General features: G+C 40.7%; 2 protein-coding genes across 3 annotated transcripts; both read left to right on the top strand.

The window, feature by feature from the left end:
• Window positions 1-827: 827 nt before the first annotated feature.
• qrfpra (pyroglutamylated RFamide peptide receptor a) lies at window positions 828-12,718 on the top strand. Its single transcript, XM_036986856.2, has 6 exons — window positions 828-1,369; window positions 5,417-5,575; window positions 7,416-7,477; window positions 7,624-7,859; window positions 8,227-8,324; window positions 11,166-12,718. The coding sequence occupies exons 1-6, from the start codon at window positions 1,030-1,032 to the stop codon at window positions 11,555-11,557; spliced, it is 1,287 nt and encodes a 428-aa protein (XP_036842751.1). The 5' UTR covers window positions 828-1,029; the 3' UTR covers window positions 11,558-12,718.
• A 2,745-nt stretch (window positions 12,719-15,463) lies between these two features.
• On the top strand, window positions 15,464-19,708 carry rps24 (ribosomal protein S24). Of its 2 annotated transcripts, XM_021613506.3 has the most exons (6): window positions 15,474-15,568; window positions 16,643-16,708; window positions 16,879-17,088; window positions 17,273-17,386; window positions 18,462-18,479; window positions 19,628-19,708. In XM_021613506.3, exons 1-5 carry the CDS (start codon window positions 15,566-15,568, stop codon window positions 18,465-18,467), a joined length of 399 nt encoding a protein of 132 aa, XP_021469181.2. In that variant the 5' UTR covers window positions 15,474-15,565; the 3' UTR covers window positions 18,468-18,479; window positions 19,628-19,708. The 2 variants fall into 2 exon arrangements, with proteins under 2 accessions (XP_021469190.2, XP_021469181.2); XM_021613515.3 differs by lacking the exon at window positions 18,462-18,479 and having other exon boundaries at window positions 15,464-15,568.
• Window positions 19,709-20,085: the final 377 nt, after the last annotated feature.

The following is a 20,085-nucleotide window of genomic DNA, read 5'->3' as shown; positions in this document are numbered from 1 at the left end:
TTTATGAGGAGTTCCCTTGTGCCAGGCCCAGCCAATCCGAATGAGGTTTTCCCCACAAAATGGATTTATTACAGACAGAAATACTCCTCAGTACCACCTCAGACGATTCTGCCGGTGAAGAAGCCGGATGTGGAGGTCCTTTGCTGGCGTGGTTACACATGGTCTGCGGTTGTGAGACTGGTTGGAAGTACTGCCAAATTCTCTAAAAGGACGTAGAGAAATTAATATTAAATTCTCTGGCAACAGCTCTGGTGGACATTACTGAAGTCATTATGCCAATTGCACGCGCCCTCAAAACTTGAGACATCCGTGGTATTGTGTTGTGTGACAAAACTGCACATTTTAGAGTGAACTTGTATTGTCCCCAGCACAAGGTGCACCTGTGTAATGATCATGCTGTTTAATCAGCTTCTTGATATGCCACACCTGTCAGGTGGATGGTTTATTTTGGCAAAGGAGAAATGTTCACTAACAGGGATGTAAACTTTTTGTGTGTATGGAACATGTCTGGGATCTTTAATTTCAGCTCATGAAACATGGGACCTACACTTAACATGTTGCATTTATATTTTAGTTCAGTATTTTATATATATATGATCTTAAAACCACTTAGTGGGTTGAGGACAATTTGACCTGAAATTGACTCATAATTACAATAACTAAATATTTATTTATTTAACTAAATATTTCAATGCAGCTATGGGATACATGGGGGGTTAAATGTTCTCTTGTCAACGTCCTATATATAGTCTAATGATTATTGAGTGATGACGCATGCCAGCGTGCGATGCAGCGGTTGAGTAGTAGCCTGGGAGAGCTAGCATGGCACAACTGGAGCCTCCACACGGAGAGAGGAATAGGCTACTCACGCATTTTCGCACACGTCTCGGGTGGTGCACAGGACACCGCAGGGGTTTTATCACGACTTATCGCTTCAATAAGTCTCTAATAAGGACCCCGCTCTGCCTAAATAAAGGTGAAATAAATTAGCCAGACAGCAAATTAAATAATAGTAATCCGTCACTTACTATGGGGAATACGAAAATAACTCCAGAGGCCCTGCAAGAGCTACTTTACCGTTATAATTTAACGCGTCGGGAGTTTATTGAAATCTACAAAATCCAACCGCTGGTTTATACGCCTGAGCTTCCACCTGGAGCCAAGACAGCGTTCGTGATTGTGTACGCGGTTATTTTCTTGCTGGCACTACTTGGAAATAGTTTGGTTGTTTACATCGTGGTGAGAAAGCGGGGAATCCAAACTGCCACGAACATCTTCATTTGTTCTCTAGCAGTGAGCGACCTCCTGATTTCGTTCTTCTGCATCCCGTTCACTTTACTGCAGAACATCTCATCCGAGTGGCTAGGAGGTGAGAGAGTATTATCTATCTGTGTTTTATGAAGTGATTCACTTATAAATTGAGCCTGTTTTGTAAAAATTAACCTAACATGAATTCTGGATGGTTAGGGCTATTATGATAATGGGAGAGCCACGACTTTCAAAACCACAGCTATTGAGTCATCTACAATTTACTGCATCACCTTATAAAATAAATTCAAAATCGAAGATTTAATATAACTTAATTGACTTTTTTTCTGATGGTAATATAACCTATTTCGTTCACTACAGACAACCCAATAATAACTGAGGCTTTACAGTTTGCTGGTATAAGTTCTGACTATATAACAAATAATGTGAGAAAGCAGAGGTAAAGTGGAGGCTACTAAACATTCACACTAAAAAGCAATGGCTCCATTGGGGTTTCAAAGCTGTGGCTCCATGGGGTTTCAAAGCTGTGGCTCTATGGGGATTTCAAAGCTGTGGCTCTATGGGGTTTCAAATCTGTGGATCTATGGGGTTTCAAATCTGTGGCTCCATGGGGTTTCAAATCTGTGGCCCCATGGGGTTTCAAATCTGTGGCTCCATGGGGTTTCAAATATGTGGCTCTATGGGGTTTCTAATCTGTGGCTCCTTGGGGGTTTCAAAGCTGTGGCTCCATGGGGATTCAAAGCTGTGGCTCTATGGGGATTTCAAAGCTGTGGTTCTATGGGGTTTCAAATCTGTGGCTCTATGGGGTTTCAAATCTGTGGCTCTATGAGGTCTCAAATCTGTGACTCAATGGGGTTTCAAAACTGTGGCTCTATGGGGTTTAAAATCTGTGGCTCTATGGGGTTTCTAATCTGTGGCTCCATGGGGTTTCAAAGCTGTGGCTCCATGGGGTTTCAAAGCTGTGGCTCCATGGGGTTTCAAATCTGTGGCTCTATGGGGTTTCAAATATGTGGCTCTATGGGGTTTCAAAGCTGTGGCTCCATGGGGTTTCATGTCTTCATATTGATTGGTCTACTTAATTTCATTACATAAAACGTTAACTTTAAATCATGTCTAGTTTCAACATGGTGACAATTTAATGAGGACCACTGATTAGAAATGATGAATGCAACCAGAATGGGATGTTTCATCATTAGGCTACAACACCACAGATATGTCCCAAATAGCACCCTATTCTCTAGGTAGTACACTACTTTTGACCAGAGCCCATAGGGTCCTGGTCAAAAGTGGCACACTATATAGGCAGCATGCTACCGTTTAGGACACACGCACCCTATTTTCGTAAAGAATCACGCAATTTGTTGAATAAGGTCCATGTTTGCAAAAGTAGAGATTCTCATGATTCAAGAATAATTTCCCCTGTCTCTGTAAGGTCCCTCAGTTGGATAGTGAATGTCAAACAAGGATTCAACCTCAGAGCAACCAATGAGCTTTAAAAGTATGGAATACATTCTTAGACAGGCACAGATCAGGGCAGGTAAAAAATAAAATCCTAGCCACTGAATATCTCTTTGAGTTTGGTAATCTGTGGGTGGTGTGTCATATTTTTATTTTACCTTCATTTAACTAGGCAAGTCAATTAAGAACACATTCTTATTTACAATGATGTCCTAGGAACAGTGGATTGTTCAAGGGCAGAACAACAGATTTTTACCTTGTCAGCTCAGGGGTTTGATCTCTTGATCTTTTGGTTACTGGCCCAACGCTCTAACCACTAGGATACCTGCCGCCACAGACCCCATATCCCCCAGATACTGTAAAGATCTGGCCATCCTTCCTTACTGAGCTGCAGAATAAAATGGAAACTGCTCATGGATATTTCTCTGAGGCTGAAGATGATTTTAAACAGTCTTCATTGGCTGAGCTCATTGCATTCACTCCACATTACTGGCCTGTATGACAAAGTGAAAAGAAGGAAGTCTGGTTTAAAAATAAAAAAATCCCTTTCCAAATTACCATCCTGTTTGCAAAGCTCTTAAAATAAATAATGCAAGACAGCATCGTAAAGAAATGAACTTTTTGGCCTAAATTAAATTAATCAGGTTTTGATCAAATCCAACATAACACATCACAGAGTGAAACCCTCTCTAAAGCTCATTTCCTGCCATTCTAAACATTTTGCCATGTTCATATGATATCTGAGTGAGAGAGACTAAAAAAATCAATTGGGGCCCCCTAGGGGTCAGGGCCCCAGGCCACGTGCCTTGCGTGCCTGGTCAGTAATTCGGCCATGATTACTACAAGGTTTAGATAGCTGGCTAGACTAACTTAACCAGTAATCTATAAAATGTTAGATGACATGGTCTAACTGAGTGACTGTCAGTGACTGATATAACAAGAGGAAAACTGCTCAAATTTTGAAATTGCATGTTGTGTATCCTACTATCCTTACTAACAGTAAGCTGAGACCCCAACTGACTAGTGTGCATGGCTAAAGAGCTCTATTTTCATGTCATCTGACCAGAAAGTCAAATAAAATTTGATTCGATCTTTGGCCACGCACACCATTACTTGCCAAACAAAATATCTTTATCTGAGCAATTGTATTAGTATAAGATAATATAATTTCCCATTTTTTTGAGCTTTCAATATAGCTCAGTATTTATATTATTTATTTTATACAGTCTTTTTTGCTCAGCTTTATCAAGGGTGCCGATCATTTTGGACCTGTAACTGACATTTTCCCAATACCTCTTCCATTGTCCTGCCAACAAACTAATTCTGGTAAAAGCATTCAAACATCATTTCTATGATTTGCCTTAATTGTCTGGCAAAAAGAACCCATTTCTAGGAAAATCATTCAAGTATCATTATCCTGCGAACAGACACATCACTGAAATACCTCTAAGTCGATCCTCTGTCAGTCAAATAAACAGATTCTAGTAAAAGCATTCAAGCATCAATGTCAACCTTCTGTTATCAATCAAAAGGACACATTTTTGGGAAAATCATTCAATTATTATTATGTCCTCATTATATCATACATCATCCTTCCATTGTTAAGCAAACAGATACATACAGTGTAAGTAAGTTAAAACACAATGCATAACATTTTTGTAAGCCTTCCATTGATTAGCAACAAGACACATTCCTAGGAAAAGCATTCAGGTATTTCACCTTCATAAGCACTAACGCGTTTGACTAAACCGTTACACAAGATACAGATTTGTATAAGACTGGCGGTAAAGAAGAACAATATTTGCTGTCACATCTCTGGTCATGCATATAAGAATTGAATTGTGCACCAAATCAAGTAGAAAATTGGCCATTGCATGATTTATTATTTCTTTATTAGCAACCCTGGTGTCCACTAGCACCAGGGTTTTCATTGGCACCAGGTTGTCCACTAGCACCAGGTTGTCCACTAGCACCAGGTTATCCACTAGCACCGGGGTTTTCACTAGCACCAGGTTGTCCACTAGCACCAGGTTGTCCACTAGCACCAGGTTGTCCACTAGACCCAGGGTTTCCACTGGCACCAGGTTGTCCACTGGCACCAGGTTGTCCACTAGCACCAGGGTTTTCACTGGCACCAGGGTTTTCACTGGCACCAGGTTGTCCACTAGCACCAGGTTGTCCACTAGCACCAGAGTTTTCACTGGCACCAGGTTGTCCACTAGCACCAGGTTGTCCACTAGCACCAGGGTTTTCACTGGCACCAGGTTGTCCACTAGCACCAGGTTGTCCATTAGCACCAGGTTGTCCACTAGCACCAGGTTGTTCACTAGCACCAGGTTGTTCACTAGCACCAGGTTGTCCACTAGCACCAGGGTTGTCCACTAGCACCAGGGTTTTTACTAGCACCAGGTTGTCCACTAGCACCAGGTTGTCCACTAGCACCAGGTTGTCCACTAGCACCAGGTTGTCCACTGGCACCAGGTTGTCCACTAGCACCAGGTTGTCCACTAGCACCAGGTTGTCCACTAGCACCAGGTTGTCCACTAGCACCAGGTTGTCCACTAGCACCCTTTCGGACACAGAAAAGGACTCCTGTGGATCCCATGCATTGGGCCTGGTCAAAGGTAGTGCACTACATAGGAATTAGGTTGCCATTTCAGACACAGGCTTTGTCCCTCTCCTCTTATAGGTGTTCTGGTGTGCAAGACCATTCCCTTTGTCCAGACGACAGCAGTGGTGACAGGTATACTCACCATGGCGTGCATCGCTCTGGAGAGGTACCAAGGCATCGTCCATCCACTCAGCATGAAGAGACAGTACACACCACAGAGAGCCTACAGGATGCTGGGTAAAGTAAATATATGGTCCTGTATTAACAAATTGTCTTAGAGTAGACAGTAAGTAGATAGTAATTTTTGCTATTCTCTTTAGGGGAGAGAGGAACAAAGTCACCTTTAACCCTCCTCAGGGTTCGAAGTAGAGGCGTTGTTTTATTCTTCTGAGATACAAGAATTTAAGTCAAATCAGGTTTGACCTTCCTCAGAGCCTTATTTACAAAGCGTATCGGAATAGGAATACTGATCTAGGACCAGATTGTCCTTTCAGATATTAATGAGTAAGATTATATGGATACAGGGAGCAGCGGCGATTGGACAACAAAAAAAATAGATATATTTTTGGTACAGTGCCAGTCAAAGGTTGGACACACCTACTCATTCAAGGGTTTTTCTTTATTTTTACTAGTTTCTACATTAGTCCCGTAGTCGCCTCTTCACTGTTGACATTGAGACTGGTGTTTTGCGGGTACTATTTAATGAAGCTGCCAGTTGAGGACTCTAGTTTCTAAAACTAGACTATAGTTGTCCTTTTGCTCAGTTGTGCACCGGGGCCTCCCACTCCTCTTTCTATTCTGGTTAGAGACAGTTTGCCCTGTTCTGTGAAGGGATTAGTACACAGCGTTGTACGAGATCTTCAGTTTCTTGGCAATTTCTCGCATGGAATAGCCTTCATTTCTCAGAACAAGAATAGACTGACGAGGTTCAGAAGAAAGGTCTTTGTTTCTGTCCATTTTGAGCCTGTAATCGAACCCACAAATGCTAATGCTCCAGATACTCAACTTGTCTAAAGAAGGGCAGTTTTATTAGTTCTTTAATCAGAACAATATTTTTCATCTGTGCTAACAATTGCAAAAGGGTTTTCTAATGATCAATTAGCCTTTTAAAATGATACACCTGGATTAGCTAACACAACGTGCCATTGGAACACAGGAGTGATGGTTGCTGATAATGGGCCTCTGTAATCCTATGTAGATGTTCCATTAAAAAACGGCCATTTCCAGGGCCTCCCGGGTGTTCTAGGGCACTGGTCTAATGGTCTAGGGCACTACATTGCTGTGCTACCTGTGCCACCAGAGACTCTGGGTTCGCGCCCAGGCTCTGTCGCAGCCGGCCGCGACCGGGAGGTCCGTGGGGCGACGCACAATTGGCCTAGCGTCGTCCGGGTTAGGGAGGGTTTGGCTGTTAGGGATATCCTTGTCTCATCGTGCACTAGCGACTCCTGTGGCGGGCCGGGTGCAGTGCACGCTAACCAGGTCGCCAGGTGCATGGTGTTTCCTCCGACACATTGGTGCGGCTGGCTTCCGGGTTGGATGCGGGCTGTGTTAAGAAGCAGTGCGCCTTGGTTGGGTTGTGTTTTGGAGGACGCATGGCTTTCGACCTTCGTCTCTCCCGAGCCCATACAGGAGTTGTAGCGATGAGACAAGATAGTAACTACTAACAATTGGATACCACGAAATTGGGGAGAAAACGGGGTACATTTTTTTTTTTTTTTATTTTATTTTTTTTTATCTGCCGTTTCCAGCTACAATAGTCATTTAAAACATTAACAATGTCTACACTGTATTTCTGATAAATGTTGTTATTTTAATGGGCAAAAAATGTTGCTTTTCTTTCAAAAACATGGGCATTTATTTGTGACTCCAAACTTTTGAATGGTAGTGTATATAGTGTATATATATATATATATATATATATATATATATATATATATATATATATATATATATATATATATATATATATATATTTTTTTTTTTTTTTTTTTACTGAGGTCCGGACCTCTGTGTTCTCATATGTAGTTACGGCACTGGTAGAACCATGTCTTCATTTTGCTTTGTTCTCTTTGACTAGGAGTTGTTTGGCTTGCATCCATGATTGTTGGATCTCCCATGTTGTTGGTGCAACAGTTAGAGGTGGGTAAGATACTACACTCTGCGTAGTACTCCTGCCAATTGCTTTTAAGCTATTTCCCTGTCCAGATGTGTTAGATCTGTGATTACTTTGTGTGTGTGTGTGTGTGTGTGTGTGTTTGTGTATTCACACTTATGTCTCTCTCCAGGTGAAGTATGACTTCCTATACGACCTACACCACGTGTGCTGCCAGGAGCGTTGGCGCTCGGCCTCACACAGACAGCTGTATGCCACCTTCATCCTGGTAGTTCTGTTCCTCCTGCCCCTGGCGGCCATGTTGATCCTCTACACACGGATAGGGATCGAACTGTGGATCCGCAAGAGGGTGGGCGACTCCTTTGTACTTAACACCATGAACCAGGGAGAGGTGGGAAAGATCTCCAGGTCTGTATAGAGATACTGTATGACTCCATAAAAACACTTGTGTGTTCAACAACCTATACACATACATGGTAGTTACGTTCTGTAGGTACAGAGTGATTGCAGCGGACATGAGTCGGTACATGGTTGCTCATGGTCTTTTGATAAGGTAGCCCCTCTGCCTGCGACTTCAAAATCCGTGTCTAGAAAGAATATCCTGTTGGTCTGGTGGTCAAGATGTTGGTTACTCCTGTGGAAGATCCTGTCCGTGACATAATTATGATAATTTCACTGAATACTGAATATAAGAATATTATCATATGATCCAAAACGTTTCTTCATGTTAACCCGACAGATTAATATGTGTTTCTTATTCTTTGTTGGTGATTAGAAGGAAGAGGAGAGCCATCAAGATGATGATTACCATTGTGGTGCTATTCACTGTGTGCTGGGCCCCATTCCACACCGTCCACATGCTCTCTGACTACAGTAAGTCTGTCTGAGAAGCCAATAGCCATAAGACACTTCTCTTCTATACATCAATCAGTTGATCTGAAATAACACATGAATTCATGTAGTAACCAAAAAAAGTGTTAAACAAAACAAAACAAATCAAATATTCTTCAAAGTAGCCACCCTTTGCCTTGATGACAGCTTTGCACACTCTTGGCATTCTCTCAACCAGCTTCATGAAGAATGCTTTTCCAACAGTCTTGAAGGAGTTCCCACATATGCTGAGCACTTGTTGGATGCTTTTCCTTCACACTGCGGTCCAACTTATCCCAAACCATCTCAATTGGGTTGAGGTCGGGTGTTTGTGGAGGCCAGGTCATCAGATGCAGCACTCCATCACTCTCCTTATTGGTCAAATAGCCCTTATACAGCCTGGAGGTGTGTTTGGGGTCATTGTCCTGTTGAAAAACAAATGATAGTCCCACTAAGCGCAAACCAGATGGGATGGCGTAATGCTGCAGAATGCTGTGGTAGCCATGCTAGTTAAGTGTGCCTTGAATTCTAAATACATCACAGACAGTGTCACCAGAAAAGCACCACCACACCTCCTCCTCCGTGCTTCACAGTGGGAACCACACATCCAGAGATCATCTGTTCACTTGCTCTGCATTTCACAAAGACACGGCGGTTGGAACCAAAAATCTCAAATTTGGACTAATCAGACCAAAGGACAGATTTACACTGGTCTAATGTCCCTTGCTCGTGTTTCTTGGCCCAAGCAAGTCTTTTCTTATTATTGGTGTTCTTTAGTAGTGGTTTCTTTGCAGCAATTCGACCATGAAGACCGGATTCACACACAGTCTCCTCTGAACAGTTGATGTTGAGATGTCTATTACTTGAACTATGTGAAGCATTTATTTGGGCTGCAATCTGAGGTGCAGTTAATGAACTTATTCTCTGCAGCAGAGGTAACTAGTTATTCATTTTCTGTGGTGGTCCTCATGAGAGCCTGTTTCATCATAGCGCTTGGTGGTTTTTGTGACTGCTCTTGAAGAAACTTTCAAAGTTCTTAAAAATTTCCAGGATGATTGTCATGTCTTTAAGTAATGATGGACTGTTGTCTCTCTTTGCTTATTTGAGCTGTTCTTGCCATAATATGGACCTTGTCACAACACAACTGATTGGCTCAAACAAGGCAGACCTGTTAATTGAAATGCATTCCAGGTGACTGCCTCATGAAGCTGGTTGAGAGAATACCAAGGGTGTACAAAGCTGTCAAGGCAAAAGGTGGCTACTTTGAAGAATCTCAAGTATAAAATCTATTTTGATTTGTTTAACACACATTTTTGGTTACTACATGATTCCATATGTGTTATTTAATCATTTTGATGACTTCACTATGCCCTAAGGGTCGAAACATTGTTAATAAATATCACCTGGTAGCATGAGCAGCAGTCTGCGGCATGTTCCTTTCTGTTTTCCATGAGTTTGCCTCACTCCAGCACCCATGGAAAGTACCTGGACGTGTGTATGTTCTTCAGCTTTTGTTCACTATTCTACAATGTAGAAAATAGTCAAAATAAAGAAAAACCCTTGAATGAGTAAGTGTATCCAAACTTTTGACGGGTACTGTATATGTTTGATGAATTATTGAATTTGGCCTTTACTACTTTAGCCCATTGAAATGCACTGAATAACGCATTCAGAAATGGCAAAAGACAAAACATAAAAAATAAGGAAAAAGGTTTTGAAGTGTCTGTCCTATATCTAGGAGCTTTAAGAAAAGCTCAGGAAATATATGTTTTGGTACACATATTTAACCCCCTTTTTTTGTTGGCACAAAACTGCTTCTATACTTCAATATTATTATTATTTTTTTTACCGGTACCTCGTTACCTTCAGACAAGTCCCGTGACACTTGTGGGTGTTACGGTTTTCTTCGGGTGAAGGAGAGTCGGACCAAAATGCAGCGTGGTAATTTTCATACATGTTTAATGAAGACAAAACGAACAATACAAAAACAAGAAACAGACCGTGAAAACCTATACAGCCTATCTAGTTACAACAAACACAGAGACAGGAACAATCACCCATGAAACACTCAAAGAATATGGCTGACTAAATATGGCTCCCAATCAGAGACAACGATAATCACCTGCCTCTGATTGAGAACCAATTCAGACAGCCATAGACTTTGCTAGAGAACCCCACTAAACCCCAATCCCAATACCTACGAAAACCCCAAGACAAAACACACCACATAAATAAACCCATGTCACACCCTGGCCTGACCAAAATAATAAAGAAAACACAAAATACTTTGACCAGGGCGTGACAGTGGGAGTCATAGAGCAAAGCCGAGTCTCGTCTTTCCATAGAGTGGTCATATTAGTTTGTAGCCCAAACGGTTATGACGCTACAGACATAAGTTGGCACATTGGCTACCACTTCAGACGAGTCCCGTGGGGCTTGTGGGGGGTCATAGAGCAAAATGTAGAACACCATTGTGTTCATGAGAGTCTCATCTTTCCATAGTGTGGTCAAACTGTTCAGACGCTATAGATGTTTTTGTGAGAAGACCAATTTTAGGGATGTCTCCTGGTCTGACAAACAGCGCTGTAGCACTGCCACATTCCACCGCAGATGCGGAAGGCTGACATGGTGTTCATGAGTTTATCTGACACTGGGGAAGTAGATAAAGAACTTCAGTGCCAAAATTCGGAAGTATCCCTTTAAACAGATGGATATTGTTGGGTATTTTTGTATTATGTTAATTAGATTGACACATGGATGCGTCAATTGATTATTAAGGATTAAGTACCAGATGATCTAACAATCCCACCTATATCAATTCCACATTATCATTCCCATCCTCAGATTACCTGGACGAGCAGTTCAACGACATCACGGTGAACATGATCATGGCCATCGCCCAGGCCATCGGTTTCTCCAACTCCTTCAACAACCCTATCGTCTACGCCTTCATGAATGAGAACTTCCAGAAGAAATGTGTGTCCACCTTCTCCCAGTGCTGCCGACGGCCAAACCAGAGGGTTGGAGCTCTAGACGTCACCAGTAGATCCAAACTACATGTCCGTTTTACCCGACCGAGGGACAGACAAGAGGCGGCCATCTTGGAAGACATGTCCATCGTACAGGCCACCAGGACACAGATTAGTGGGATTGAGAATGGTGCCTTAAAGCTAAATACAGCTCCATCCTATGCAGAGGAGGAGATCTTGTTTGTGACCTGTGAGCCACAGACATGAGTGGAAGTCCGATGTAGATATGCCTATATTAGATTTGGGACTTCTATTCCCTAATGTGGTCCTGCTTGGCTCAGTTGGTAGAGCTTGCCCCGCCAGGGTTGTGGGTTCGATTCCCGGGGCCACCCATACGTAGAATGTATGTATGCATGACTGTAAGTCACTTTAGATGGAAGCGTCTGCTAAATGGCATCTATTATCAACAGTGAGGTTACAATTGAATCAAGTGATTGATGATCCTAAATAAAAGGACCAGTCATTCACACCTTACTTTTAAAGGACACCTAAAATCAGTGTGTAGGTTTCTTTTCTGGATTAGATTTGTATCTGAAAAATAATGGATATGACCACTCTACTCATGTGTGACCTTAGACATGAGATTCTGAACTCTGGAGAGAGCATATATGGCATCAATCATCCATATTGTATTTATCTACCTTGTTTTCCTCCACTTAGGGCCTGTCTGGTTTTATAGTGCTGCCTTTGAAAACTGACTATAGGTAGGGTATTGGTATCCTCCAGAGTTATGTATTATTTGTGAAGTTTGTGCGTACATTGTTGTGACATTATATAAAACTGTGCTGTGAAGTATTTCTCCATTTTCTTTGACAACAGATGAAAGCGTTGGAATGTGTCATGCAGGGGAGGTTAGTGAAATCACTGAAATCCTAAACAAAGAGTTGCAGTTTGCTTTAGAATGGGTTACCAGTAATAAACTGGTCCTGAACATCTCTAAAACTAAGAGCATTGTATTTGGTCAAATCATTCCCTAAGTTCTAGGCCTCGGCTGAATCTGGTAATGAATGGTGTGGCTGTTGAACAGGTTGGCAGATGTAGATAGGCCTGACTGCATGGCTTCTTGTTTTCATAAGAGACAATGTGATGGAAATTCCAAATTGTTTGCTTAGTCAACTTACACACAGCACTGACATACACACTTACCCCACCAGACATGCCACCAGGGGTCTTTTCACAGTCCCCAGGTACAGAAGAAATGAAAGAAAACAGACTGCCTCCCAAGTAAATCACCCATGTCCACACATGTCTGTGCCTCTACCCAGTCATGTGAAAGCCATAGTTTAGGGCCTAATGATTTTTTTTGTTGAAAATTGACTGATTTCCTTCTATGAACTGTATCTCAGTAAAATCTTTGAAATTGTTGCGTTTATATTTTTGTTCAGTATATGTAAATTGTAAAGTATTTTGTAATGTATTTTCGTTATGTGTCGGAACCCAGTAAGACTAGCTGTCGCCATTGATGTTTGCTAATGGGACCTTAATAAAATCAAATCAAAAATGTCATGCACCCATTATTTTAGAGGGTGCACGAAGTACATGAGAATGGAAGGTGGGTGGTATTCGGAGAAATTTGCTTTTTTCTAAAAACCTGAAACATTTTCCTGCAATCTAGAGCCATAATCATTATTCTTAATTCTATGTAAAAAAATAAATAAATAATAAGTATATTTTTCTGCATAGGTTATCTAAGCATACATCTTTAAAATTGTCATTTTAATTAATGATGGACATTGATTCTTTAAGAACTTTTATGCCTTAGTAGTTTTGTACATCTGCCACACTGGTATAGTATCATAACCCAAGAGTTAAAGCTATTTTAGTTTTTTCTAAAGTATAAAAACCTTGCCAGCAGGTATGCCAGCTAAAATAGACAAGCTACTCTAACTTGATTGATAGCCTGAAATAGCTTGGTAGCTAGTTATGAGGTTAGGAGATTGGGAACCTATCAACTGGCTAGTGTTGATAATGGGATATGTAGGAGGGTGAGCCGGTCAAGGATCGATTCAGACAAGGTGGTAAATTGTATGACAAGTGACAGTTTAATTATGAGTAAAGATATCTGGTACAACGTATACGGGCCCATTTCATTCGGTTCTTAAGGAACCAGCAGAAAAGAAGCCCCGCTAACAGTTTGCACATGTCTCATATACAGAACAGAAAGTAGGTTGATTCTAGAAGATCGGGTCTTCGGGTTGGTTCAGGCTGAGGTGTAGTCTTCTTGGATTGGCCCTGTTGGGCCGTCCGTCATCCCTCTGAGTCTTGTCGTGCCGTTCCTTGTCACACAATGTTCAGCTAAAAAAGGAGATTAGGTGTGTGCGCTGGTTTCTGCAAGTCAAGGCTGTCTCTTCCTCCCAATGTGTGGGTGTATGTCTTATCTGTGTGTCCTCGGCAGTTAGTGTGTGTAATGTGTGTGTGCTGTGTGTGTGGGTGTGGGAGCTATCCTGTATGGGACCTAACATGTTTTACTGTGAAAATACGTTGTCTCAGTTATAGCAATGTAATAGCAGTAGGCTGGTCACCTGCATAAGAAATAGCACTTCCTTACACTAGCTAAAGCCAATTTAATAAAATTGCTAGGTGGCTAGAATTACAGAGAAACAACAAAACATGTTTGCTTTATTTAATCATCAAGAAGGAATCAATCGGCTACATAACTTGATCAAATGAATTTACAAACATACCTCCTGTGAGTACTGACTATCACCGGAAGCTAAAATCCAATCACTTGACACTTTCTCTCCTACACTGACAATACTGTCTGCATACACTAGAGCAGGAGTATCTAGCGTCCTGCCTAGCATATCTTTGCTCAGTGGTGCACCTTGGAAGGAACTACTTAATATGGAAAATACCGCCGACAGATATGTTTATAAATAATTATGATATAACGTGGTCTAAAAAGGAAGTTAAGTAATTAATTTAACATCTGATAAATGTAACATCTGAAAAAAATTATCTGAAATTCCACTCTCTGGAATGTGATTCTTTGAGGTTCGAATCCATAAAAATAAATTAAATAACCATGTTACTGTGCATTTTAAGTCCAGTTTCTCATGGATTTCAATATGTGAAATCCGTGGTTCTGTTATCTTGGCCAGGTCGCAGTTGCAAATGAGAACTTGTTCTCAACTAGCCTACCTGGTTAAATAAAGGTGAAATAAAATAAAAATAAATGTTAATTGTTGGACATAAGAGACTGTAGAAACACCAGGAAATCAGCTCCAAGTGATTTTAATTTTGGAAATCTGCTCCCAAGTATTCCCATGCATAATACAGAGATGCGATCGTATACAAATGTAATCAAGGTTTGAAAAAATTATGATTTAATCTAATATCATATATCTTCGGGCTTCTTGCGGTCAATTTGCAGTCTACAAATTATTTGTAATTATGTCTGGCCCGCCGACCAGCCGCTCAAGAAAAAATCGGCCTGCGGCTGAATCTACTTGATGGTCCCTGCTCTACAAACAAGTAGTGGACACTGGAAATGTGTCTATTTTAATCCATGACCCAAATCACGGCCCAGGCTGTCATTGACGCTACTTGACTGACATCTAGAGGTATAGGTAGGATTTTCTCTCTATGATTTCTCTACTTCTCCATTACCGCCAATTTTCATGAATGACGTGGATAAAAATATTTCCATGTCATTCAATAATAAACAAAAGTATACATTAACATACATTGTTGCGTTAATAAATAATAATGTGGTGGACTACTTTTGGAAAAAGGGCATCAGAGCATGATTGTGTAACTGCTAATTGAATAAAATGGCCACCAATTAATACATGTGTAATCAATAAACATGTCATTTCTGAATGTATTGCATACAATTTTATATAGGATACTCATACTCACACATATAGGATACTCATACTCAATATAAATACATATACATTCACGTCAGTAGGTACAGAAAATAAAATACAGATTAATCATGGAGTATTTTTGGATAACACAAATGTGTCTGCCAAAATTACATGGGCATTTATTTTATTTTGTGACGTTTGATCTATTGTCATATACACTTAAGAAAATAGTACATACAAAGGACAAAACGACACGTTATATTTTCCTCCGTGTGCTCTCAAATAATCTGCATGTATTTTTAGTCAGGCAAGAATTTTGGTCGCACCGCTTCCATTCAGGCATTTGGTTGGCCAGCTTCGGGCCCTTCCTCCTTTTCCGCATCCCTGAGAGGCTGATGCCAAGATGGTGAGTCTTGTGGCATAAAATGTATAATTAAATCCTTCATATATCTTAAGCATCCTTTCGTCGTTGTTAAAGTCATGAAGTCCGAATACATTGACAAGCCATCCCTGATAGGAATATTACAACATTTACGTTGTAAAAGTTATTTTTAGTCCTTTAAGAACTGGTGGCCTAACCGAGCTCTGGCTTTTGGACCGCCTCTTCATTCGGTTGTGCGAGCCATTCAGTAATTTTATAACACATGACTTCTACTTTTCCACGACTACAAGTTGGTGACTACATTGTGTTTTTTTTACAGTATGATATAATGCCGTTATTTGGCCAGCACGGGCTTAATGGCTAGCTGTGGCTAACGGTAGTCTCCCTGACACAGCATGTCAGTTGTAAAGCAGCATTGTTATTCTGGATACTATCTAGCTAACGTTAAATGCCACAAGATGACTAACGTTAACTTACCACAAATGCATGATATTTGGCATGTACCTTGTAATCAATCCAACCAGAAGTACTCATGTCTTTGAAGTAGTTAGCTAACTACCTTCCATCTAAACCGGTCTAGCAAACGTTGTCCGGCTAACGTTAGTTAGGTTGCGAACTAAGGTCAGTGACGCTAGCAACCTGTCAGCATGATTTGGTTTGTAAGTACTTGGCATATTTTCCACGTAGCTAGCTACTAAATCTTACCTATGTAAGTCACGAAATACAAGGTAATGAAGTTGGCTAACTACCTCTAGCTGCCTGGTGTGAGCTGATGTGTTATTGTCATGCAACAAGTAACTTTTTTTTTATTTTGCCCCGCTAATCAACTAGCTACCTGACAGCCATCGTCTTTTTCAATACTTGTTGCTGTTTACTACTTGTATATATTATGTGTGTAGGGTCCCCAGCGTATCAGGATCCTGTTCCAGTCGTAATTTCCAGATTTTGTTGAAAGTAGTGGCTAGAATATAAACACTTCAATTACTGTAAAAAATTAACAATGTGTTCACCTGCAAGAAGGGGTCTGAAAAGCTACCTATAACGGTATTGTCAATCCAGTATTGTAAATGCTAACCTCTGTTTTCCATCTACTTGCAGAACGACACAGTAACAGTCAGAACCCGGAAGTTTATGACAAACCGGCTGCTTCAGAGGAAGCAAATGGTAAGCCCAAATGTTTCTTTCCTACCACTATAACATCAACACATGACCTCAATTGCTGTATACTGAGTGTTCAGCACACATTATTTATTGAAGCAATTGTCTGCAGTTTCCTTTCATTTTTATAAGTGCTGCGTGGTCTATAACTGTTTCTCCATTGTCTCCTTTTCTAGGTTGTTGATGTCCTCCATCCAGGCAAAGCCACAGTCCCTAAGACTGAGATCAGGGAGAAGCTGGCCAAAATGTACAAGACCACCCCCGATGTGGTGTTCGTCTTCGGCTTCAGGACACAGTTTGGTGGTGGCAAGACGACAGGTTTCGCCATGGTCTACGACTCTCTCGACTACGCTAAGAAGAACGAGCCCAAGCACAGACTGGCCAGGGTGAGTGGATGCTGAAAAAATGGAAATAAGTGTTGATGTTTTTTATTTTGGGGGGGGGGCTTTATTATTTTAATTTGTATGACACTATGTCTGTGTATAGTTTGTCCCATCAGTATCATCTATTGTCTGCTAGTGATGCACATTGCAAGCAGTGCTATTTTGGTAAATGTTTTTGTTCTCGCAGCACGGTCTCTATGAGAAGAAGAAGTCCTCCAGAAAACAGCGCAAGGAACGCAAGAACAGAATGAAGAAAGTACGAGGTACCAAGAAAGCCAGTGTGGGTGCTGCTGGCAAAAAGGTAACTTGGCTGTTCCTCCTATGGTGCATTCCTCTTGCTACAGTATGGGTGCGTCTCAATAGTCACCATTTTACACAAGCTGCTTTTGTTGTCCTTCCTCTGCTTTGATTTGAAAACGCAGTGGGTATAATGATGTATGTACAAGATGGTGTATGTACAAGATTTATGTTTTCACCCAAGAGAACTTCACATCTGTGCAGATGGAGGGGGCAGCTTAAGACTATTGAAACACCCCACATCACTTCATTCTTATTAGTTAATTATTCATTACATGCATATCTTTTCCACTTCCTAAGTGTTAGTTTTGTCTTTATTTATGTGTGCTTACTGTTTTAATGAGTCATCTTTTTCTCTCAAACTGTTCTTTGGGACTGTAGAAGGTAAATGTTTTCATCAGTAGACTAACTGCTGTGTGTAGATAATGCTACTGTGGTGTTCCTAGCTGACTTCATCCCAATCCTCCCTTTTTATATAACCAAAAAAGCTACTGCTACATGTGGATTTCTTTAACGTCCACATTGGGTTTCAGTTCAGTCCCCTACCAGTTAGAATGAGCAACTAAGTATTCACTCATGACCCTAATTTTGGTGAGTGTGAACTGAACACTAATAGTGGTTTAGATCCCAAGTTAAACCATATTGTGTGGTCTTAAGACTCAATAGTAGGTCGCCAAGTGGATCTCTGAAAGACTAGAAACTAGAGCCGTTTCTCAATTCATTCCCGGACGACCCCAATGGAGAACATATGTTTGTTTTAGTCCAGCACTAACACATAATTCAACTAGTCAAGTCTTAGTGCTGGGTTAGAACACAAATATGCACCCCCCCAAGAATGGATTGATAGACTTTCTAGCTGCATTTGTGTGTATTTATTGAAATTCCCACATCTAGTGCTCAGCACAGTTTGGCTTGTATTCTTTTCCTGGGTGGAGTTGACTGAATTTTGTAATTCATCTTCGGTGCAAATCTTATGCCTTTCAGGGGTCTACTCTGTGAGTAAAGTATTTAAGTAAAATAGCTTAACATTATCTTCATCCTTTTGCCTTTCTTTTGCCACCTGTGGATTTCTTTTACAGAAATGAGGTCTGTTCCAGGTATTAAGCAAAGCGGGCATGGCGTGCTGTTATTCATGTGTTGAAATCAACATAGACTCTTATATCCTGGTAGCGCTAGTTGAGACCGGTCTCTGCATGTCTCACCTGTAGTCTTTCCACAACCTTTTATCTACCAATACCAACCTTCCCTCTTCAACCCACCCTAATTCCCTAAACTCCTAAAGTTGGTACTTATACCCTGACAAATAATCTTATGTCCACTAACGTCATATCAACGTAAAGAAAGTCTAAATTACACTACTACTTTGCTTCTAAAAGTTATTATTCTTATTCTGCTGTTAAACTATTACATATTTGTATTTGTCAACCGCTGAGTACACTTATGCTAACATGCAGTACACGCGGTGGCCTCCGCTTGGCATGTAGTAAAGCAAGTCTAGAGTGATACATTGGAAAATAAGTTATAACCAACTACTGTCTGTGTGAGACAACTGAACCACATGTCCACTTATACAACTTTTCTGAAACATTAACCATCATAATTTCATTTAGGCATGTATTTAATGTAATGTTCTTTTATATATATGTTGATGTTTTATTATACTAGACTGCCAAATTGGTGTCTTCACTGAGCTGAAAATGTTAAGATGCACTATGCAGAAAGTTAGCCTAATTTGAGTTTGTGACAAAACAAGGAAGTATTGTCGAATCATTGTACCATCTAAACCACTGTGAAACATCTTTTCTATAACCATAACATATTGTATTTTCGGCAGTTTGAAGCTGGTGTACAAAACCAAAAGTAAGACACAAACCGAACTTAAGAACGGAAAGCATTGAAATAATGCACATAGAACAGATCTACTGCTTCTTAGACTTGCTTTCAATGAGAATGACAGATCTATAACACATTTCTGTGAATTTGGTTGGTTGCCCAATAAGTTTCATTGCGGCTTTATCTGTAATTTTGCAGTTGAAATTTTGGTGCATTTACTATAACCAATATGTAGGTTGAGCCCACGTCCCTAGCAAATGCATCTGTTCCCACACCCAATTTCAATACTATTACCCTCCTTCAAACCCTCAGCCCAAAAATGAGTTGGACCCCCCCTTGAGTATAGTGGTGGATAGATTGTAAACTTCTGTTTTGCAGATGAACTAACTTCCCTTCCTCTGTTTTCCTACAGTGAGCCCGGAGAATCAGGGATGGTCCTCGTGCTCAAGATGTTCTTGTATATTGTCATCAAATAAAACGTTTGGAAAAGTCACTCCTGTTTTCACAACTTATTTTTATATGCCCTGGACAAATTTGACACGTTTGTGTATACTGTTACATTTGCAGTGTGCGGTAAATATACTGAACAAAAATATCAATGCAACATGTAAAGTGTTTCATGAGTGAAATGAAAGATCCCAGAAATGGTCCATATGCACAAAATGCTTCTTTCTCATGTTTTGCACAAGTTGGTTTAGATCCCTGTTAGTGAGAAGTTCTCCTTTGCCGAGATAATCCATTTGGCATTGATTAAACAGCATGATCATTAAACAGGTGCACCTTGTTCTGGGGACTATAAAAGGCCACTAATGTGCAGTTTTGTCACGAGACTCGGATGTCTCAAATTTTGAGGGACTGCAATTGGTATGC

Source organism: Oncorhynchus mykiss, chromosome 1, assembly GCF_057628025.1.
Source record: "Oncorhynchus mykiss isolate SJ-2025 chromosome 1, ASM5762802v1, whole genome shotgun sequence".
Classification (NCBI taxonomy): domain Eukaryota; kingdom Metazoa; phylum Chordata; class Actinopteri; order Salmoniformes; family Salmonidae; genus Oncorhynchus; species Oncorhynchus mykiss.
This window is presented reverse-complemented; position numbering and strand designations above follow the sequence as displayed.